The sequence below is a fragment of the Cucurbita pepo genome, chromosome LG17, assembly GCF_002806865.2.
Source record: "Cucurbita pepo subsp. pepo cultivar mu-cu-16 chromosome LG17, ASM280686v2, whole genome shotgun sequence".
NCBI lineage: Eukaryota > Viridiplantae > Streptophyta > Magnoliopsida > Cucurbitales > Cucurbitaceae > Cucurbita > Cucurbita pepo.
The window spans coordinates 8,076,355-8,097,659 of record NC_036654.1 but is presented as its reverse complement, the minus strand read 5'-3'; the positions used below and the strand labels follow the sequence as shown (position 1 = coordinate 8,097,659).

Below are 21,305 nucleotides of genomic sequence, written 5' to 3'. Positions count from 1 at the left end.
AGGTAAAAGAACGTCATTAAACAGAGTCTTAAATGTATACAGTAACAAAAGACAGTTCAACCCTTTCGATTACAAAACAACAAAAGCTAGGTAAAAAAAACGTCATTAGATAGACTCTTAAACGTATACAGTAACAAAAGACAGTTCAACCCTTTCGATTACAAAACAATGAACGCTAATAAAAAAAACGTCATGAAACCGGGTGTTAAAAAAAGACGATTCAACCCTTGGAGAGAAAATTAGATGAAAGAAGAGGTAAGTAATATCATGAAAAGTTGTCTTATTGGAAATGCATTAAAATTTAGGTTTTGGAAGCATAGGGATTGGGGGGACCAATAAATAACACATCAAGTGCAGGTGAGATAAGGCAGATGGTGAATGAAAGCAATGTCTTTTAGCTTACACTCTCAGGTGGTCCAAACTCAAAGTACTTTCGCCAACTGCACCTATGAATTTGGTGGATGTACTCTTACCACTTTTTTTTAAAAAAATTTAGCGTTCTATTAATCACAAAATTTAATTTTCTAATACACCGAATTCATTTCATTCAAATCGTTGCAGGTCATTGTTGTTGTGGTGTTCTTATTGCTTTACTCGTGATAATGAAACAATGACGTATACACGATACGAAAAGGATTTGGACGGGATGCTAGGAGATACTGTTACGACAAGGAAGAGAGCTTAGCCATGGCTTGGTGCCTATGAGTCGTTTCTAGTGTCGGGCGGCAGAGTGGAGAGGGAAGACAGTGGAAAATGAGGCAGACGACGACAACAGACAATGGAAGTATCACGATTTACTACCATCCGTCTAGGATGTTTTGTATCTCCACAAATCAACACTAGTTCTTTTAGGATGTTTTGTCCCCACTCACATGCATCTTAGGATCTAGGATGTTTTGTATCTCCACAAATCAACACGAGTTCTTTTAGGATGTTTTGTCCCCACTCACATGCATCTTAGGATCTAGGATGTTTTGTATCTCCACAAATCAACATGAGTTCTTTTAGGATGTTTTGTCTCCACTCACATGGAAAATTTACTGAAGGTCATCCAGGATAAACCCTGAAAAAGAAAGGTGTTCCTTGTTGATATAGGTACTGACTCACCACGAGTAGATATTGTTCTTTTTGGGCTTTTCCTAAAGGTTTTTAAAACGTGTCTGTTAGTGAGAGATTTTCACACCCTTATAAAGAATGCTTCGTTCCCCTCACCAACCGATGTGGAATCTCACACTTAGTTATCCTATGGTTAGGATCGCTTTTATTCGAACGTGGGCTCGGTTCATTCATGGATCCCTCCTATACTCGAGTCTTGTATATATACACATACATGTACGTTTTAATAGAGATCGAGAACACATATTTGAAGATGGGAAAGACATAAAAGTTGGAAGAGAAATTATTGAGTTTAAGCTTTAAGAATGAAGAGAGATAGAGGCAAATAATGTGAAGTAGCCTTAGCTTAGCTATTTTGATTGTGACTACCAAAACCTCCCTTTAATGTCAAGTGGGCCTTTTCCCCTTCTCCAAAATTACACCCTTCTTTACGTTCGTGTATTTTCATTAGTAGCGTGTTTATTCTAAATCATTAATACTCGAGTAAAACAAATACCGAACATTACCCTCCATTTCGAGAGTCTGGATGAAGTGAAACATGTTTCAAATATCGATCAACTCTCTTTTGATGTGACACCCGAGTAAAAGAGAGATACATGAATAAACCGAGACCACATCTGAATGAGAGCAATCTTCTGAATGAATAAGTGAAAGGGTTAAAAGAATTGAAAATTACTACATATACCAAAAGGTGCACGCGAAGAGTAAATAACAAAACTTCGAAGTATAAAATTTTTAATTGTTTAATGTGTTAAAAACATTTTTCACTTGTTTTTTTTTATAAGTGAGTAGAGACCCACACTTGGCGGCGGCGGCGGCGGCGGCGGCTAAGTATCGGAGTACGCCTATGTGTGGTTTGTCTAACACCAATCTTTTGGTTACGATCTTGTCCTTTCCGACAACTTTGCTTTCATTTTATTATTTTCCATCCAATATTTACCCTAAATTATAGGAAATACTTTTAAATTTTATTTTTTATTTAAAAAAAAGGGGTTTATTTCATTAATGACAACTAAATAAGATGTTAATAAATAACTAACCAAGAAATTAACACTAATCAACTCATTATATTACGTTTAACTTTCAAATTATCTTTAAATGAAACACTATTTTGAAATTAAATATTTAAATATTTATCAAATGCATATCGCTTTCAAATTTATTAAAGTGTCGTTTTAAGTGGAATTCAAAGGATAAAGAAATTGGAATCATGAAAGTAAAATGTTTCTAATTTAATTTAAAGTGTTTTTGTATTTCAAATATTATTTTCTTTTTATTTCTAAAGTAACAAAAAATAAAAATAAATAAAAAAAAGTTTATGTTTTTGAAAATTAAAACATGGGTAATCATTGTTTCTAACATGTTTTTTGTTTTATCACATTATTTTTACAAAAATAGTTTGAATTTTTATTTTTAAAAAATTAATCAAATTATTTATTTCTTTATTTTGTTACTTTTTGTAAATATTTTCAAAACCCAAACCAATTTTTAAATCCGTCTCCTAATATTATATTTTTTTATTTTCGTTTATTTGACTTTTTAAATAAGTCAAATGTAAAAATAAAACAAAAAAAAAATAGTGTCTCTTACTTATAAACTCACGATGTTCCCCTTGATTGGTCAATGTGGGACTCAAACACAAACATAATTCCATTGTAGCTAACGTGAACAAGCGATCATAAAATTTAAAGGTGAAAATGGTATGAAACGAGCGTTATGACTAAAGACGATCGAGGTCGGGATCGAGAGATTAGATTCGAATTCTCAACCGATACATTTACATCAACTAAATAAATTTAAGAATTGAATGGGTTTGAAAAAAAGAAAAAGGAAAGGGTGAAAAGGACATTTGGGGAGTGGGGGTTGGAAATAAAATGAGATGGGAATGGAGTTTTTGAATGAGAGAGAAGTGGGACCCACAAGTACTTTGAGGGGTAAAAGTGTCAGATTGGTTTACCGGATTGGGGCGAACACGGTCACCGTCAGCAGTAATGACACGTGAAACTTATTCCAATTTGGGAAACTCCTCTTTAACCAAGTCACGTCCCACTCTCCATTTTTCTCTCTCCCCAAAATGCCCCTACTACTCCTTTTTTATTACATTATCCCCACTTTCTCTCTCTCAACACTAAATTACATTTCTACCCCCACGTGCCTTTGACTTTAACTTTAATACCATATATATATATAAATATACACAGAATTTCTGAATTATAATATCACATAGTATTATATTTAAAAGTATTTAATCAATTTTTTTTTTAAAATTTACACTAAATACAAATTTTATAAATTTATAAATATATTTTATACAAAATTTAGAATTCTCGATCCGATCAAGCTTGGGTCGGGTTTAAATTGGCTCACATTATTATTTGTATTAATTTACTATCTAAATTATAAAAAATATATTTTAAAATATAATATTATACATCATTCAATGATAAGCTCATTGGTTCGGTTTTTGGTTTAAATGTGACTCAAACCGGCTGATCGAGCTTGGTTGATTCAAATAAATTAGGTGTGGGCCGATCTGAAATCCATTAACGATACTAATTTTCTAATTTAAAATTTAAATTAGACACAAAATTGAGATTAAAAATTAAAAAAAAATATATAAATAAAAACATTTGAATGTTGGAGATGTGAAGTAAATGAAGCTACACGTGTAGTCGCTATCAACAAATTTCAATCATATTACGTGGCATTCTCTCATTGGTCGGTTATTATTTCACACTTTTACTTTTATTATTACTATTTAATGGAGTGGGAGAGTGGCTTGAATTTGATTTTGGTCGAGTGGGGACCACCTCGTGGTGTCAATTAACTTGCTCACCTGTCTCCATTACGATCCATATTTTAATTTAGTCTCGATAGTTTGAAAAAAATTAGAATATTATAAATATTCTCTATAATTTGATAACACCGAGCTCTAAGGACAAAATTGTAAATTTTAAAATTATAGATTAAATTTGTAATTTAATTAAAAAAGCATTTAGAATCGCTAAAAACGTGTTAAAAAGTAAAAAAGTGGGAAAAGCATACGTTATGTTATCTTGTTGGTTAGGTGCGGGTTTATGCCCATTACATGAAGTCTTTGACAACGACTTAAATTCCTTTGAACAAAATCAAACCGACTTTATGTATAAATTTAATGAACAAATTAAATGTACAATCTTATTCAAAATTTTAAAAATTGTTCCTTTTGTAGCTTGTAATATTGGAAGTTATAGTGCTACCTAATTCTTCATGTTTTCATTATTATTGTTTTGTCTTTGGTGGGAATATTTAAATTTCTAATATATAATATTTTATGCACTAAATACGACCATTAAAATTTTTATTAGTGGTTTATACTGGAATATGACTTAAAATTTTGTGTATCCTGTGGTTTAAACCGAGATATGACCTAAAATTTTGTATACCCCGTGGCTTATATTGAGATATGACTTGAAATTTTATATACCCAGTGACTTATACCGAGATGTGACCTAAAATTTTGTATACCCAGTAGTTTATACTGGAATATTTCCTCAAATTTTGTATACCCAGTGGCTTATACTGAGATATGACCTGAAATTTTGTAAACCTAGTGGCTTATACTGGGATGTGACAAAAAAATTTATACGCCCAGTGGTGTATACCGAGATGTAACCTAAAATTTTGTATACCCAGTAGCTTATACTGGAATATGACCTCAAATTTTGTATACCTAGTGGCTTATACTGAGATGTGACCTGAAATTTTGTATATCTAGTGGCTATTACTGGGATATGACCAAAATTTTTGTATACCCAGTGGCTTATATTGGGATGTGACCTAAAATTTTGTATACCCATTAGCTTATACTGGAATATGACCTCAAATTTTGTATACACAGTGGCTTATACTCAGATATGACCTGAAATTTTGTATATCTAGTGGCTATTACTGGGATATGACCAAAATTTTTGTATACCCAGTGGCTTATATTGGGATGTGACCTAAAATTTTGTATACCCATTAGCTTATACTGGAATATGACCTCAAATTTTGTATACACAGTGGCTTATACTCAGATATGACCTGAAATTTTGTATATCTAGTGGCTATTACTGGGATATGACCAAAATTTTTGTATACCCAGTGGCTTATATTGGGATGTGACCTAAAATTTTGTATACCCATTAGCTTATACTGGAATATGACCTAAAATTTTGTATACCCAGTGGCTTATACTGAGATATGACTTGAAATTTTGTATACCTAGTGGCTTATACTGGGATGTGACAAAAAAATTTGTATACCCAATGGCTTATACTGGGATGTGACCTAAAATTTTCTATACCCATTAGCTTATATCGGAATATGACCTAAAATTTTGTATACCCAGTGACTTATATCGAGATATGACCTGAAATATTGTTTTAAACCATTATTTTCGTAAATATATATATAATATATAAAGGGCTTGACTATCCATATTAAGTTAAGCAAAGATTGAAGAGAAGAAGGTAAAGATTACATGAAAGAAGGGGAAGTGTTAGGGATAAAATTATATAGAGAAATATTTAAGGTTTTTTTTATTTATCAAATGTGTGTTTGGAGGGTTTGAGTTGTCCAATCCGAAAGGCCCAAACTGTTGATTTTGACAAAACCTTAAAGAATGTTGTTGACTTGTCTTTTTCATCCTTAAAAAACATTTTTTTTTTAAATTTCCTTAGACCAAAATTAAAAAGAATAAAAAACAAAAATCACTTATTACATTTACTTATTAGCATGTTCCCATGTGACAGGTCTGCCCTCCCCATAACTTCAAACCCTTTTGTGACATAAAGAGCTCATCACATGCAACACCATATGGGTCTCCCATTTGACTTAGTTCTCCCAAATAAATGCTTCGAAACGTCAAAATCTAACTAATTTTATAAAACAATCGCCGTAACGATTCATAATTATTCCGACAGATCAATACAAGTCTTTCTAGCATGTTTTGTCCTCCATTTATAGGGCACAAATCCCTCGAGACATGGTTACTGAGAACAAGTCGTGAAACCCTTTAGACAAATCTATTCTCCCGTGCGAGCTATAAAGCCCTCGAGATGAATCTATATTTGAAGAAAGAACGAGAGAATCAAACGTCGAGATTTAATATTGTTCATGCCAACATGAACTTGGTTTTTTGAAGAGTCCATGAAGTGGAAGAAACCAAACTTATAGCCTTATGGACATAGCAAGGGATGCCTCGTTTTAGCCCCCCAATATCAACGCATGCGGGCTTCAATTTTGTCTTCTTTGGGCCATGATCCAAGGGTTGTTCTTGTAATTTTTTCAATGTAACTCCACTTAATCTTAAAACTTCTCATAGTAGATGTATTTTAAAATCGTGAGACTGACGACAATACGTAATGAGCTAAAACAAACAATATCTACTATAGTGGACTTGGACTGTTACAAATAGTATCCGAGCCAGACACTAGACGATGTGCTAGTGAGGATGTTGAGTCCTGAGGGGGTGTGGGCACCAAGCGGTTTGCAGCAAGGAGGCTGGACCCCGAAGAGGGGTAAATTGTGAGATCCCATATCAGTTAAAACTGTGAGACTGTCGGCAATACGTAACAAGCTAAAACAGACAATATCTGCTATAGTGGGCTTGGACTATTACAAATAGTATCAGAGTCAGACACTAGGTGGTATGCTAGTGATGACGCTGAGTCTTGAGAGGTGTGGACACCAAGCGATGTGTCGGCGAGGAGGCTGGACCCTGAAGAGGGGTGGATTGTGAGATCTCACGTCAGTTAGAGAAGGAAACGAAACATTATTTATAAGCGTGTGAAAATCNACGGGGTGGGGCCTGTAGCTCAGAGGATTAGAGCACGTGGCTACGAACCACGGTGTCGGGGGTTCGAATCCCTCCTCGCCCACAACCGGCCAAAAAGGGAAGGACTTTTCCCTCTGGGGGTAGGAAAATCATGATCGGGATAGCGGACCCAAAGCTATGGAACTTGGGTGTGGGTCTTTTGTCGAAATGGAATGGCCTTATCTTTTTATTTTTTCTTTTTCGTTAATGGGTTAAGGGCGGGGGTTCCGTTATAAATTAAATATAGTATACCCAACCCGAATCAGCATATTTTTTTGTTTTACGCCCCGTAATTCTTCCTCAGCCAGGCTTCGGCAGAATAGCAGAGCAAGTACAAGTATTAGTAGAATAGCAAAAATGTGTTCCTCGTCATTAATATGTTTGCTCGCGGTAATTGTGACCTCTCGGGAGAATCGATGACTGCATCAAAGATGCACTTGCTAGTACTAGTATATTTGAGAATTCTTAATTGGCTAGTTGTAAATAGACCCAGTGGAACAAACGATTATCCCAGACAATATCTACTATAGTGGGCTTGGACTGTTACAAATAGTATCCGAGCCAGACACTAGGTGGTGTGTTAGTGAGGACGTTGAGTCTTGAGGGGGTGTGGACAACAAGTGGTGTGCCAACGAGGAGGCTGGACCTCGAAGAAGGGTGGATTGTGATATCCCACGTCAGTTACAGAGAGAGAAACAAAACATTATTTATAAGCGTGTAAAAATCTTAAGGGAAAGCTCAAATAGGGCAATATCTGCTAGCAGTGAGCTTGGATTGTTACAATAAAGTATCTTCATTTTTAGAAGCTAAGAGTAAATAACATGACAATGTCGCACGGAATATCGGAAATTAATTAATTTAATAACTAACTTTTGTTAAAGACATGGAACAACTAATCATAGATTAAAAGAGATTCTCTTTTACATCTCAATATTTAAATTAAATAACATAAATTAATTATTATCATCAAGATAGCCAATGGTTAATGAATTTTATAAAAATATTGCTACAAAATGAACATTCAATAAAATGGGTGTCTTTTAAATATTATTAAATATTATTAAATATTATTAAATATTATTAAATATTATGTGGTTTATTATATATTCAATTTAGCAAATCATTGTTTGTTGAGTAAAGTGGATTGTAATCATCAATGATTCTTTAACTAACCCACTTAAATTATTAAATTATTTGTTTTATTTCACTTTAAATTCTAATTTAGTTGTACTTTCATGCTAATTACATTTTAATTTTTTTCATTTTTAAATATATTTTAATTTAATTTTTAATTTTGTCTCCGACCAATCTTGGTTAGCAGACGCGTTTTAAAGTGCGGGAACCTCAATAGACAATATCTGCTAGCAGTGGGTCTGAATCATTACAAATGGTATGAGAGTCAGACACTGGGCGATGTGTCAATGATGAGGCTGTTCCCCAAAGGTGTAGACACAAGGCAGTGTGCCATCTTTCTTTAATTAGTTATAAAAATATCATTTCAAAATAAATTAAATAATGTTTTGGAATAATTACTATTTTATTTTTTAAATTTTTTTACATTTTACGTTTTAATTTTTCTCAAATTTATATAAAAAGATAATAATAATAAATTAAATTAAAAATAATATTTTAATTTTTGTATCATATTTTGGGTTACTACATTTTAATTTATTATATATTATTCGATAATTAGATATTTTGAACCCAAAAATTTGAATTTTCTCAGTCCGCCATTGACCTCTCCATCTTCAAACGCTCTCTTACCCACAGTATGTACGTCGTCGCCTTTACATCCACATTCTCGTCGCCGCCGTAGCCACCGTAAGTTCCCCACATTTCACCGTTTACGTCGCGAAATCCGCCGTGCGCCGACGAAGCCTGCTTCTGTCCTGCTCGCGGCGCGGCCGCCGATTTGTTCGGGTAACTCTCAGATCTCATCTCGCTTCTCTCCCAAAAACGCCCGCAGCCACCACTGCCGACCGTCTCCGTCGCGAAATCCATCGACGCCGGCGGGTTGCTTTGCTTCCCTTTGGCTTTGGCTTTTCCGGCGGATCTTGCGGCTCGATATAGACGCCTCATGAAGCACTTTCGCTTCGGGTTTTTCTCCATTTTTGCCGACCCGATGAACCGTCGGCGGATGAAGAAGGTGACTGGGGTTTTGCTAAAGTCACCCATCGTCTCCACGCTTTATATAGGACGTGCCTCACAGACAGTGCTTTAAAAAACAATAAATAAATTATAAATTCATTCTTTAAAATGTATAAATATATTTCTATTTTGTTATTAACCTTTAAAAATATTTACGAACAGAAAAATAAATAAATTTTATATTTAATTTATCAAATAACTTTTAAAATTTAAAATATATTATTTAGTAATAGGAGCGAGGCAAGAATATTTATAGGATTTTATGCTTTAAAAAAGAAAATAAAAAATAAAAAATAATTGTAAGAGGAGAATATGATTTAAATAATAGATTTCGTGTGAACCCAAATTTAGATTAAATTAATAGGGAATATTGCTGGGATTTTTTTTTTTTTTAAATTAGTGTCATAAATTTCTAATAATACTCCGGAATTAATACTTTAAAATAACTATTTTTTTAAAGAATAATAAATGAAAAAAATTCTCGAGAATTTTGAAGGGATAGAGACGGAGAAGGCTTTTCTATCTCATCGGCATCTCTAATTACAATCTTAACTTATACTTTTATGTCTAATAGATCTCTAAACTTTATAGCTATTTATAATTACTATTTTTTTTAATAAAAAAATGTTAAATATGCCTTTAAAAAAAAGTTTAATTTTTTTTATATAATTATTAACAAAAATTTAGGGTGGTTCTAACTTTATTCGAAGAATACAAATAATGAGCAAAAACAAAACATGATTAAATTACAGTAAATAAATGTGAAATTAAGGTTAGTTGTTCTTCCATTGTATTTTATAATGTGAGTATTCTTTTGCAATTAAAATAGCTTTTATAATCTTCTTTTAATATTTTTAATTTTACGATAATATTCTCGGGTGCATTTAGTTTGATAATAAAATATTCTTTTGTTCGAGTTGGTAGAATATAGGTCTTTAAAAACTCGATACCGTAGGTTCAAATTTTATTGAATCAATTCAAGATAACTTATTCCTATTGAATTTTATATATCCATTTGCAATTAATAACTTAAAAAACGTCATTTTTCATAGTATTGCTTTAATTTTTGTTTTTTTGTTTTTTTTTTTGTTCATTGGTTAAAACACGTTTAGGTAATGGGTCAAAGCGGACAATATCTTCTAGCAATGGGTTTAGGCTATTACAAATGACATCAAAACCAGACACTGGACGGTGTGCAAGTGATGATACTGGGTCTCCTAGGGGGTGGAGCAGTGTGCTAGCGAGGACGCTGCCCCTTTCGTAATGGCATCAAAACTAGACATCGGGTGGTGTGCCAGTGATGATGCTAGGTCTCCTAGGAGGTGGAGCAGTGTGCCAGCGAGGATGCAGCCCCTTTTGTAATGGCGTCAAAATCAGACATCGGGTGGTGTGCCAGTGATGACGCTGGGTCTCCTAGGGGGTGGAGCAGTGTGCCAACAAAGACGCTGTCCCTTTTGTAATGGCATCAAAACCAGACACCAGGCGGTGTTCTAGTAATGACGCTGGGTCTCTTAGGGAATGGAGTAGTATGCCAGTGAGGATGCTGCCCCTTTTGTAATGGCATCAAAACCAGACACCGGGCGGTGTGCCAGTGATGATGCTGGGTCTCCTAGGAGGTGGAGCAGTGTGCCAGCGAGGATGCTGCCCCTTTTGTAATGGCATCAAAACCAGACACCGTGCAATGTGCTAGTGATGACGCTGGGTCTCTTAGGGGGTGGAGCAGTGTGTCAGCGAGGACGCTATCCCTTTTGTAATGGCATCAAAACTAGACACCGGGCGGTGTGCCAGTGATGACGTTGGGTCTCTTAGGGGGTGGAGCAGTGTGTCAGCAAGGACACTGTCCCTTTTGTAATGGCATTAAACCAGACATCGGGCAGTGTGCCAGTGATGACGTTGGGTCTCCTAGGGGTGGAGTAGTGTGCCAGCGAGGACGTTGTCCCTTTCGTAATGGCATCAAAACCAGACACCTGACGGTGTGCCAGTGATAATGTTGGGTCTCCTAGGGAATGGAGCAGTGTGCCAAAAGGACGTTGCCCCTACGAAAGGGATGCATTATGAGATCTCACATTGCCACGGTGTCGACGGTGTTGACACTTCCAAGAGGAACTAAATAGAGGCTGAAGATTAATATTCAAAATCTGAAGTCTGAACAAAGTTAAAACATTTTTAAGAGACATTTCACAGACAACACAAAAGCATTCCTTAAACTCCCCGAACAAAAAAACAAAGAAGCAACCAGAGAGTGGAAGGTTGAATTCTGAGGAGAATAAGCCATATTAGATTAGATCTATTTCAGAACCAAGAAGAATGAGCCCTCTTCTTCCATGTTTCAAAACCTGAATAAATCTATGGATGATCCATCAGGTCCGTCCTCGAACATCGAGTAGCACCGGATGTTGGCATCGCTGCTACCGTCCGAGGCCAAACGAGGACTAACGAGGTCACTCTCGAAGCCAAGACCATCGTTATGGATGAAATGGGATGAGGGGATGAGGTTGGATTGGACCATGGAGGTTAGATTATTAATCTCCCCAGCCTCAACTGGTGTTGACAGAAGAGAGAGAGCACAGCCATTTCCCATCACTTTCTGAACATTCCCAACGTTGTTGGATCCAACATTGAGAAATGGTGGCTGTTTTTCTTTGTAATCACAGCCCGACAACCCTGGAAACATACTTTTTCTTCTGTCAGCATCGTCGAGCTGTGAGTTGCTGCTGCAAAGAGCGTCGTTATGCTCGGGCTTGATCGTTCCGACCCAAGATGAGCTCAAATCATTGCTAGCAGACAGTAACTGGTTACCAAATGGTAAGAATCTTGGACCTGTCCAAGCAAGTCATTCGATGACGAAACATGCAAGCGTGGAAGAGAATGCCTAAATTGATATTACTAACCTTGGTTGCTATAGAGAAATCGTCCTGCATTAAGCATTATCGTTGCAGGTTGAGGCTTTCTTCGACGTCGGTTGTGCCCATCAAGACGTTTCCTACAGCTTCGTTTTCGATCATCAAACTCCACCAGAGAATGGAATCTACAAGAACATGTGTAATTGAACTGAAATGAATACCAAGAACAGAACCAACCAGACAAAAGTAAGAAGTAAAAGAAACATATAAAATGCAAGTCCCACAAAGATTTGCTTCCAATACTTATTCAACTATCTGGTAAAAAAGCAAATAGATTACGGGAATCCGCCTGTGTTTCTCGATCCAATCTGTTTAAGATTCGCGTCCGGGGTCCGAGGAGTAAAGATACGAGCACGCCTTGAACATGTTACAACAGAAAACAAATGCAAGCACAAACTCGAGGTAGTGAAATAGAGTAAAAGAAGAGAGCTTATCCCACCCACTGTAACAACCCAAGCCCACCGCTGCTTCGTCCCGTTACGTATCACTATCAGCCTCACGATTTTAAAACGCGTCTACTAGGGAAAGATTTCCACACCTATAAGGAATATTTCGTTCCCCTCTCCAACCAATGTGAGATCTCACAATTCACCCCCATTGGGAGCCCAACGTCCTTGCTGGCACACCGCCCGTTGTCTAGCTCTAATACCATTTGTAATAACCCAATCCCACCGCTAGCAGATGTTGTCCGCTTTGGCCCGTTATGTATCGCCGTCAGTCTCACAGTTTTAAAATGCGTCTACTAGGGAAAGGTTTCCACACCCTTATAAGGAATGGTTCGTTCTCCTCTCCAACCGAGATGGGATCTCACAATCCACCCCCTTGGGTGCCCAACGTCCTCATTGGCACAACACCCGGTGACTGGCTCTGATACCATTTGTAATAGCCCAAACCCACAACTAGCATATATTGTCCGCTTTGGCTCGTTACGTATCACTATTAACCTCTCTTTATCATATGCATTTTAAAACCGTGAGGCTAACGGCGATACGTAATGGGCCAAAGCGGACAATATCAACAAGCGGTGGGTTTGAGCTCACGCACTTTCATTAATGCACTGTCACAACGAAACCGTATCGACTATACTACATATCATAAGCTCAAAAACACTTTTCAGGAAGGGCGTAGAAAAAAACGAACAGCCTAAAAGTATATCCCATCTGCATAACTTGAATTCTAATGATCAGAAAAGAAAACCATAAGAAGGCTGAATCAATGAAGAAAATTGCAGCATATTGATGTTCTAAACATTCCAACACACCTGCTACATTGCTGGCAGAATCGTTGTTCCCGACCGCAAATGGTTACTTTCGGTGTTTTAGAATGGAACTCGCACACTTTATGGCGACGATGATAGTCCCTGCACTTGCTAAGGTCTGAACTGCAGCCATCAACCATACATGAAGGAACTTGGGGTCCGTTATAAGGGGTACGTGACCTCTTCGTTAATCTCGAAGACGATGACGACGACTCGATCAAAGTAACTCTAGTTCCTTCCATGTCATCCATTGATCCTTCCCCCATATGACCAATGCCCCTGAGTCTCAAATACATCAACCAACTTCCTCTACTCCAACACACTCTCAGTTTCCTTCTATACTAAATTTTTTTGAACGTTTTCCTTTTCTCTAAACAACACCGATTCCCAATACAAATTTCCATCAATAAGAGTAAGAAACCAGACGATGAACGATGAACGATGAACGAACTCGATTGAGCAGCAATAGGAAGGATACAACACAAACAAGTAATACAATCAGTACTATCAAAATTTCCTCAACTAGATCAAATTTTAGGCTGCAAAAAGACGAGGAATATGGCCCATCAACATGAACTATCCACTTCAGTCACAATTCTCTAAGATCTATGCTCAAATTTTGTAAGAAATATAAAGAAAGTAGCTCATTATCACCAAGATCAAAATCCAGAACTACAGCAAATTCCAACAGAAACCCAATTATGCAGCATCATCAAATCATGATAAACTAATTTCAATCCCTATAAATTGCATTCACACAAAAACAAACAAAAACAGGAATAAATTAGAAGAAACTCACAAGTGAAGCTCCAACTTCAACCTGAGGAAGCTGAAAGAGGAAGAACTGAAGAAAGAGAAAGATGAGAAACGGGTTCAAAAACCAAAAGGGAATCGGATTTGGGCGGATGAAGAGTTAGAGAAAGCAAAAGAAGGAAGAAATTAGACTGAGAAATTGGGAAGAGTGGATAATGTAGTTGGAAATGGGTATTTTGGAAGTGTTGAGCATTGTATTGTTTAGAGACCCAAATCCATGGGATTTTGGTGGGAGAGAAGGGGAAAATCTGTTGAGTAAAAGAGAAAAAAAAAAAAAACAAATAGAAAAATGAGAAAAAGGGGCATAGAAATGAGTGGCAAAGAAAGCGACAGAGTGTGTGTTTGTTTTTTATGAGTTCAAATTTTGGTGGAATTTCGAAAACAAAACCCTATGCCTTCCTTTCCCTCTTCTTTTATCACACCAATAGCTCGATCTACATCGACATTCGTTAGAAAAAATTATTTTTAATTTTATAAATTATGTAAAAGTTACATGGTCAATTTGTTCAGATTAAAGGGGATCGATGTCACAAGACTATAAATACCCACAATATGTTATGTAAAATTCAGATTCGTTGATGAATATAATTTAGATCTCAAATTGAGACGTTTACTTCAGAAATTCGAGCATATATTTGGCATTTATAAGTTTCAATCAATTCTTGTGGTAGAATTACACCCCAACCATTCAATCAAGCCTTCATCAAGTTAGATTATAGAGTGACTCAATTTAGAACAAGGTTCCCAACCATTCAATCAAGCCTTCATCAAGTTAGATTATAGAGTGACTCAATTTAGAACAAGGTTTCAAATCTTGCTTCGATTGTAATCTAATTCTAACCTTATCTCTTGATTGATTCAAATTTAGTATAAGGAGGTATTATATGAGGAGGTATTAATTACTTTGATTCAAGGATTCTTGTTCAAACAAAAGTTTGGATCGTTCGGCTGACGATGAAGGCTGCCGTAATATTGCAACTTTTGAAAGAATATGAACATTTTTTATATAAGTAACGAACCTAAAGAATATTAAAATTATAATTTTATCCTTATATTTTAAAGTTTTTTCTTTTGCCTTCTTTTCCTCTTCTCTTTACGATAATTTGTTTTCCGTATAAATCACTTCATAAAATCGAATAAAGTGGGGTGGTCATCGAGTTCAAAGATAAAACGAAACTCGATTGCAAGACCCACCTATCAAACATGGATGAAAGTCGACCGTCATGATCCGATGCTATTGAATAGAAGGGTCGTAGTTCAACGGATAAAAATTTAAAGATGAGAGTTGTAAGAGAAAATATTTTATACAACGTGTTAAGCTAGTAGACGTGCCAAGTATGGCCCATCTGTACTTTTCTAATTAATATTAATTTAATTTAGTTAGTAATAATTAATTTGAAGTTATAATTAAATTTTATTTATTAGAGAGAAATGTTGAGGCATAGAAGTGGAATGAGAAGTTGTGAACCAAACGACCAACTAAAGTAGAAGGCTCCAAAGAAAATAAAATATTTAAGAATAAAACAGCCAAAGTCGCCCAGCTGCAACAGCTGGAAAAGAGCCTCTAGAGACCAGTTGAGAACTTTATATGTATAATTTACATTGCTAAACGGATACAATTTTACGGTTAAAGCTCTCGATCGAGAGAAAGCACCTGGTTTGAACCCACTCGCCTTGCAAGAGCGTTTTCCCAGTGCTGCAAAAGAGTGGCTAAGCACGCTAAGTAAGGATAACAAAGATATTATGGTCCGTGCTATGACACCAAAGATGCTCTGATACCAAACAATATGGATAGTAACAAAAATAAACAAACCTCGATCCTACTTCTTGAGGTGTGCTTGTACCTGTTTTTACTAAGCTGTTGAATTGTTCTGCAAATAATAAGGGCAGATATTAAGCTAAGTAAAGGTCCCAACTTTATTTCATGTTAGCTAAACAATACAAATGTTAGCTAAACAATACAATTTGGAACACACGGGACATGTTTGAGAGTGATTTTGAAACAACTAAATCACTTGCTCTTAGCTAACATGCCCTTAGCTCGGTAGAACATCTCGAAGAACGGTATTTCTTGGCATAGTGGCCAAAAACTCGAGCACGTTATTGACGTCCCTTAATTCACCAATGTTATATTCTTCAAATAATAAAACAATTAACTCATAGTAGGGCAGCAGCCTTCCAAGTTCAGGATGCATTTATGTGCTCAGCCTTCCAAGACTCAAAACTTCCACAAAGACAATATGACGCATAAAGAAAGCATCAAAATTAGTACATGATGAAGTTACAGGGTATACCTTAGATTGCAGAACTTTTTGACTATCAATGAAGTACTGGTTTGGATGATTAATCCCAGCGTCGCACGATGAACCATGAACCGATTCAAACGTCAAGGTGCATGCCAACTAAAGATACATGAGAAAAATGTTTACGTTATTCCCAATATTAAAATAAGATTTTAAAAAAAAAAAAAAGGAAAATTAAAAGCCAACCTGATAATGTCTATTTCGCACTTTGTCCAATATATCTTCCATTTTCTGGTTATTTACTCCCATTTTACCAAGAGCTGCTCTTAAGTTGTCTTCACTGTTGAAGAAATCGTTATATCAAACAACGAATATCTTTTTAAAAATATATATCATTCTTATACCATAAGAAAATTTAAAGTCATCAAATTACGCATAGCTCTAGCATAATGACCAAGAATAACTCTAGCATAAAGAACAAGAGGTCGAAGGTTCAAATTTTCCACCCCGCTTGTTGTTGAACTCAAAAAAAATGAAGTCCTAGAAGTTTAGGCACTATCGCCGCTCTACAAAAGCTGTTTGTTGCCTAGTTATTGTGAAGAGAACTTTTTTAAGATGTTCTGATAATACCCTTGTTAAGGATTGTGGTCTTTGAATAACACCTATCCAAAGATCACATGTTTGAATCTTCAAGTGAGATTAATAAGAAAACACTTGATGTTTCAAAGTCTGGGTCTTGTAATGGGCCCACAATTATAAAGAGAGAGACATACTGTTTCTTTTTAATTGATTATCAAGCTTTCCAACTCCACAAAGACGAATTCTTCCAACAATTTTTTCTTTATCATGGATTAACCAGCACATTGCCTTCTGACCTACACCATATATATCTATGTATGTATGTTTGTATATCTATGTATGTATGTATGCATGCATGCATGCAGGCATGCTAAATGACTTCAGCTTAAAATTCTAGATATCAAGAAATTGTTTTAGGAGGCATACCTGAAATGTCTATAGGGACATCCATGATGATCTCCAACACCAGGTGATGATGAGATGACTTTTTGACAGGAATAAGGTGAATAATCCTAGTACATTCAGATAGAAAAAGATACAAATCAAGATAGAGAAAATTAGAAAATACACAAGACTGCTTATAGTTGTACAAGTAGGACAATGATGGAGAGGCCAGATAAAAACATAACAAGAAAAGACGAGTAATCACGTCGCAGAGAAATAGGACATTAAAAATTGTTGAAAAAGATGCCAAAATATTAAGATTCCTAAAATAAAAATCCAAGTAAAGTGGAATCAACTAGTTCTGCATCTTCAAATTTCCTTTTTCAAAAACAAATCTGCATCATAAAGATTTAAAGGCAACATCTCTTACCACTCTCTTGCCTTCTTTTCCATAGTTATGCCTGATACTGTATGCATATTCTTTGTCAAACCTCTCAACACCAACCTATGGAAGAAAGGATAAAGCAATAGCTATAAGATATAAACTTCTAGCAAACAGATAAAGTAATATTCAGGAGAAATGAAAGTAAATAAATAGAATAGAGAATTGGATAAAAAACAAGAGAGAGAACTCAAGCTTTATAAAAGATGTTTACTTGTACAATTAGGACAACTACAGAGACCAACTTTAACATAATAAAAATGATAATTAAAGATTTCCCAATGGCTAATGGTGGCATAGGAATTCGCAATTTAAGGAAAAGAAATGAGGTCTGGTTAGCAAAATGGTTTGGAGGTTATCTTTAGAGGGTAGAAATTATACATTATGTCATTGTTAGCACTTATCGAAAGGAAAGATTGCGTTAGTTTGTCAACGAGAGATAATCAAGTAGTCTTCAAGAACCCTTAAAAAGTATAGCATTGAACAAACCTTGTTTGAAGAATTCACTTCTATCAGAATTGAAATGAAAGCGGAATCTAAGATGAACGGACCGGCCCACAGCCTTTTGTCCAAACTTTCACAGGGGTTTTTGCAGTTCTAAAGGGACTTGTATATTTCTTTTTTAAACCAAGAACAAACTTTTCATTGATTTCATTGATAAGTGAAAAGCTACAAATAGTCAAGAATACAAACTCCCACATGGAAAGAAAAGAGAGTTGAAGTTTTAAAGGGGCTTGCTTGTTAAAGATGGTTGGAAAGAGAGCATAGCCAATTTGAACTGTGTGATGCGAAGAAACTTAACCGATAAAGAGAGATGAATTTAGCAGCTAATAGAATTCCTAAAAAGGGTTTGTCTCAATATAAAAGAACATTGAAATTAATGGCACTTAAATTTTTAGATACTTTCTAGCTGAAATCACTATTCTTCCAATTGAAATATATTAATATGTCTCAGCAAGAATTTTTATTTGGCAATAAGGGAAGGTGAGGGGCAAAAAATTCTTATTGTGGGTTAGGGATGACATAAGGGAAGGTTAGAGTTAGGAGACTCACTTCCCAATCCCAACCCCATTTCTAACATCATTACTCAATTTTTGAGTTGTTATTGTTATATCACCATTTTTACTGCTGTTTATTCCTTTGCAGATAACTTAAAAGAGTATTATTATGCTTACTCTCTGCGAGAACTCAGCTCTCCAGAAAGCAAGGGCATCATCAAGCTTCAAACCAACACCCTGCATGTGAAGAATTGTAGTTAAAGATTGAAAGGCTTCATACCAAAAAATGAGAGGAGCATTACACAGATAAATACTTCAGTCAAAAATACTACTCATGCTTCAATATACTACATATTATTTGTTCTTGATTGTTGATTCTCCTCATATAAAAACATCATCGATCGTCTAAATTAAACTGCCTTTACTGCTTGAAGCTTGAAACCAGTCAACAAATTTTTTCCTTTGGAATGTTACTTTGGTTTTGATCCTGGAAATACAGCTTTTCCGTAATCTCCAAAGCTTTTACTTTGGGTACAAAAAGAGATCTTCCTGCTTGGGTATCGTATCAAATGATAACAAAAATAGCCAATATCACCATTACACAACCATTAAGAAACTTTAACAAGACAGTAAACGACGATAGAGGAACATGTACACAATTCATATTTATAAGAGCAATTCAACTCTTCATGTAGAATAAACAAGACCATTCAGCACTTTTGTATACATACAATTAGTGAATGGAACGGTAATTATCAACTCTCTCAAACCAATTGTGATCAATGCCAAACAGAAAGAAAAATGAAAAGTACTTCAAAGTGTAAGCATCTAAAATCAGTAAAGGGGCATTGCACAACCTTGAGAAAGAGACCTAATTGCATTCTCCCTCCATGCTTCAAATGATGATCTTCTTTCAGCTGGACATGAGTAAAATAAATAAATGAAAAACTGTTCAATATATCGAATATTATGTACCAACAACAGGAAGAAATAGGAGAGAGAAAGAGAAAAGAGAAAAACTTCCAGAAATATAACTAGGCAAAGCATTGTGGCCAGTCTTCTAACCTTATCAAATAGGTGCCGCATGCAAAGAGGAAATGAACTTTTAGCAATTTGTTCAAGGTCTTTGATTGATATATCAGCATACTCTGTTGGCTGGGGAGATATTGAGCAACAAAGATCCAGATCAGATTACATCATGTGGTAAAGTAGCTACTTAAATAAACTACCTGTGAGTAGTCAGGACCCAGGTAGCTTGTGCAAAGGGCTTCAACGATCTGTAAAGCACTTAGAATATGTCAAACACCACAAGTATAACGTTTCTTTATAATGCACGTGTCTCACTATTATTATACTCACAGGGGTCAACCGATCCTTCTCTTGTTCTCTTATTGTAGATGTCCATTTCCTGGCAATAAAATTTATAACTTATAGAGATTAAAAAATGAAACTTTCATCATGTACTTGGTTAGATCTCCCAAAGCTTCTTAATATAAATGAAAATTTTGAGAAAACGAAATTATCACACAACGTCCATCCCAATAGTCAAGTATTTATGAGAAAAGTAGTTGATGGAAAATGAAATCTGTAATCCAATTCAAGCTTTCTTTAACAACCTGTTTGTCAGACTTAAGGCCTTTGATAGGTAACTGCGGAATTGTGTTGCAACAAGGGAAACCACCTAAGCAATACATGGAGGAAAATTAAAAATAACCTTTGAAGATCAAGAAAGTACATGAAATTAAATATATATGTATATGCATTATAGTCATAAAATTACCTGATAAATAGCAATATATGCATATCCTTTATGAAGTAATACCCTTCGACCAGCCACCAGTTCTGGAACTTCTTCCCATGGTACCTTCATAAGATAAGGTAGGAAAACGATGAGGAAGAAGAGGAAGAACATCCAACAAGCTGAATTTTCTTTCCTTCTCTCTCTCTCTTTTTTTTTTTTTTTCTTTTTCTTTTTGTAGGAACACAAAATTCATTGATAATGATCATACAAAAGTTTATCAAGTGCACACATCAACAGGTAGAGAAGCCACCCAACTTGCCAAGCCATAGATACAAAAATAAAAAAATAAAAATCCAGGCCGCATTATTACAAACAGAACAATTTGAGAACCTTTAACAGAGCACTTCAAGAGAAGCCAGCAGAAAGAATTAAGATCCCATAATTTCATAACAGGCCTACCCACAACTAAGAAGATTCTTCTATAGACTCCATGAAGCCTTTTCATATGCATTAATTCCCTCCCAAAAAATATACACTAACCAAAGAGTTCAACTTCCATAGGATATTTAACCTTCCACACAGATCTACAAAATCCAAGTGACCAACCATCTCCATAGTTTATAGATCAAAGGAAAGGTCTAGTAACAAAAATTTGATCCGATTATGTATGAATGTAAGCAGGCATATATATGTTATCCTACGCACTTGTCAGCAAATATTTTCAAGAACTCAACAGATTTTACTAAAATCCAACTGTAGAGCAATTTTTCTTTTTCCAAACAGATCTTAGGAAAATAATCGTTCTATCTGCAAAAAAAAAAAAAAAAAAAAAAAAAAAAAA

The 21,305-nt window shown here is 35.4% G+C and overlaps 2 protein-coding genes and 1 non-coding gene across 6 annotated transcripts in view; 1 reads left to right on the top strand and 2 right to left on the bottom strand.

The window, feature by feature from the left end:
* The first annotated feature begins 6,945 nt into the window (after positions 1-6,945).
* TRNAR-ACG lies at positions 6,946-7,019 on the top strand. The gene has a single exon. It is a non-coding gene; the product is annotated as a tRNA-Arg (tRNA).
* A 4,186-nt stretch (positions 7,020-11,205) lies between these two features.
* LOC111778272 (squamosa promoter-binding-like protein 16) lies at positions 11,206-14,345 on the bottom strand. 4 transcript variants are annotated; one of them, XM_023657991.1, is made up of 4 exons: positions 14,064-14,345; positions 13,268-13,714; positions 11,995-12,131; positions 11,206-11,923 (listed from the first exon to the last, which is right to left on the bottom strand). In XM_023657991.1, exons 2-4 carry the CDS (start codon positions 13,558-13,560, stop codon positions 11,433-11,435), a joined length of 921 nt encoding a protein of 306 aa, XP_023513759.1. In that variant the 5' UTR covers positions 13,561-13,714; positions 14,064-14,345; the 3' UTR covers positions 11,206-11,432. The 4 variants fall into 4 exon arrangements, with proteins under 4 accessions (XP_023513759.1, XP_023513761.1, XP_023513762.1 ...); XM_023657993.1 differs by having other exon boundaries at positions 13,268-13,634; XM_023657994.1 differs by having other exon boundaries at positions 13,268-13,543.
* A 1,192-nt stretch (positions 14,346-15,537) lies between these two features.
* The window catches only part of LOC111778195 (probable DNA primase large subunit), an 8,594-nt gene continuing 2,826 nt past the window's right edge, over positions 15,538-21,305 (bottom strand). Inside the window, exons 8-20 of the mRNA XM_023657885.1 lie at positions 20,504-20,587; positions 20,340-20,404; positions 20,083-20,131; positions 19,953-20,000; positions 19,789-19,878; positions 19,581-19,640; positions 18,901-18,960; positions 17,714-17,788; positions 17,326-17,411; positions 16,567-16,660; positions 16,372-16,479; positions 15,891-15,948; positions 15,538-15,773 (exon numbers count right to left, since the gene is read on the bottom strand). Of these exons, the coding sequence (XP_023513653.1) occupies positions 15,931-15,948; positions 16,372-16,479; positions 16,567-16,660; positions 17,326-17,411; positions 17,714-17,788; positions 18,901-18,960; positions 19,581-19,640; positions 19,789-19,878; positions 19,953-20,000; positions 20,083-20,131; positions 20,340-20,404; positions 20,504-20,587 (837 nt within the window). The 3' untranslated portion in view covers positions 15,538-15,773; positions 15,891-15,930. The remainder of the gene's footprint in view (positions 15,774-15,890; positions 15,949-16,371; positions 16,480-16,566; positions 16,661-17,325; positions 17,412-17,713; positions 17,789-18,900; positions 18,961-19,580; positions 19,641-19,788; positions 19,879-19,952; positions 20,001-20,082; positions 20,132-20,339; positions 20,405-20,503; positions 20,588-21,305) is intronic.

Coding starts and splice junctions, on each gene's coding strand:
- LOC111778272 (XM_023657991.1), bottom strand. CDS start 13,560: ATGTATTTGAGACTCAGGGGCATTGGTCATATGGGGGAAGGATCAATG. Junction 12,132..13,267: donor TTCTGCCAGCAATGTAGCAG/GTGTGTTGGAAT, acceptor ATGTTCTTGTAG/ATTCCATTCTCTGGTGGAGT. Junction 11,924..11,994: donor ATTTCTCTATAGCAACCAAG/GTTAGTAATATC, acceptor TTGCTTGGACAG/GTCCAAGATTCTTACCATTT.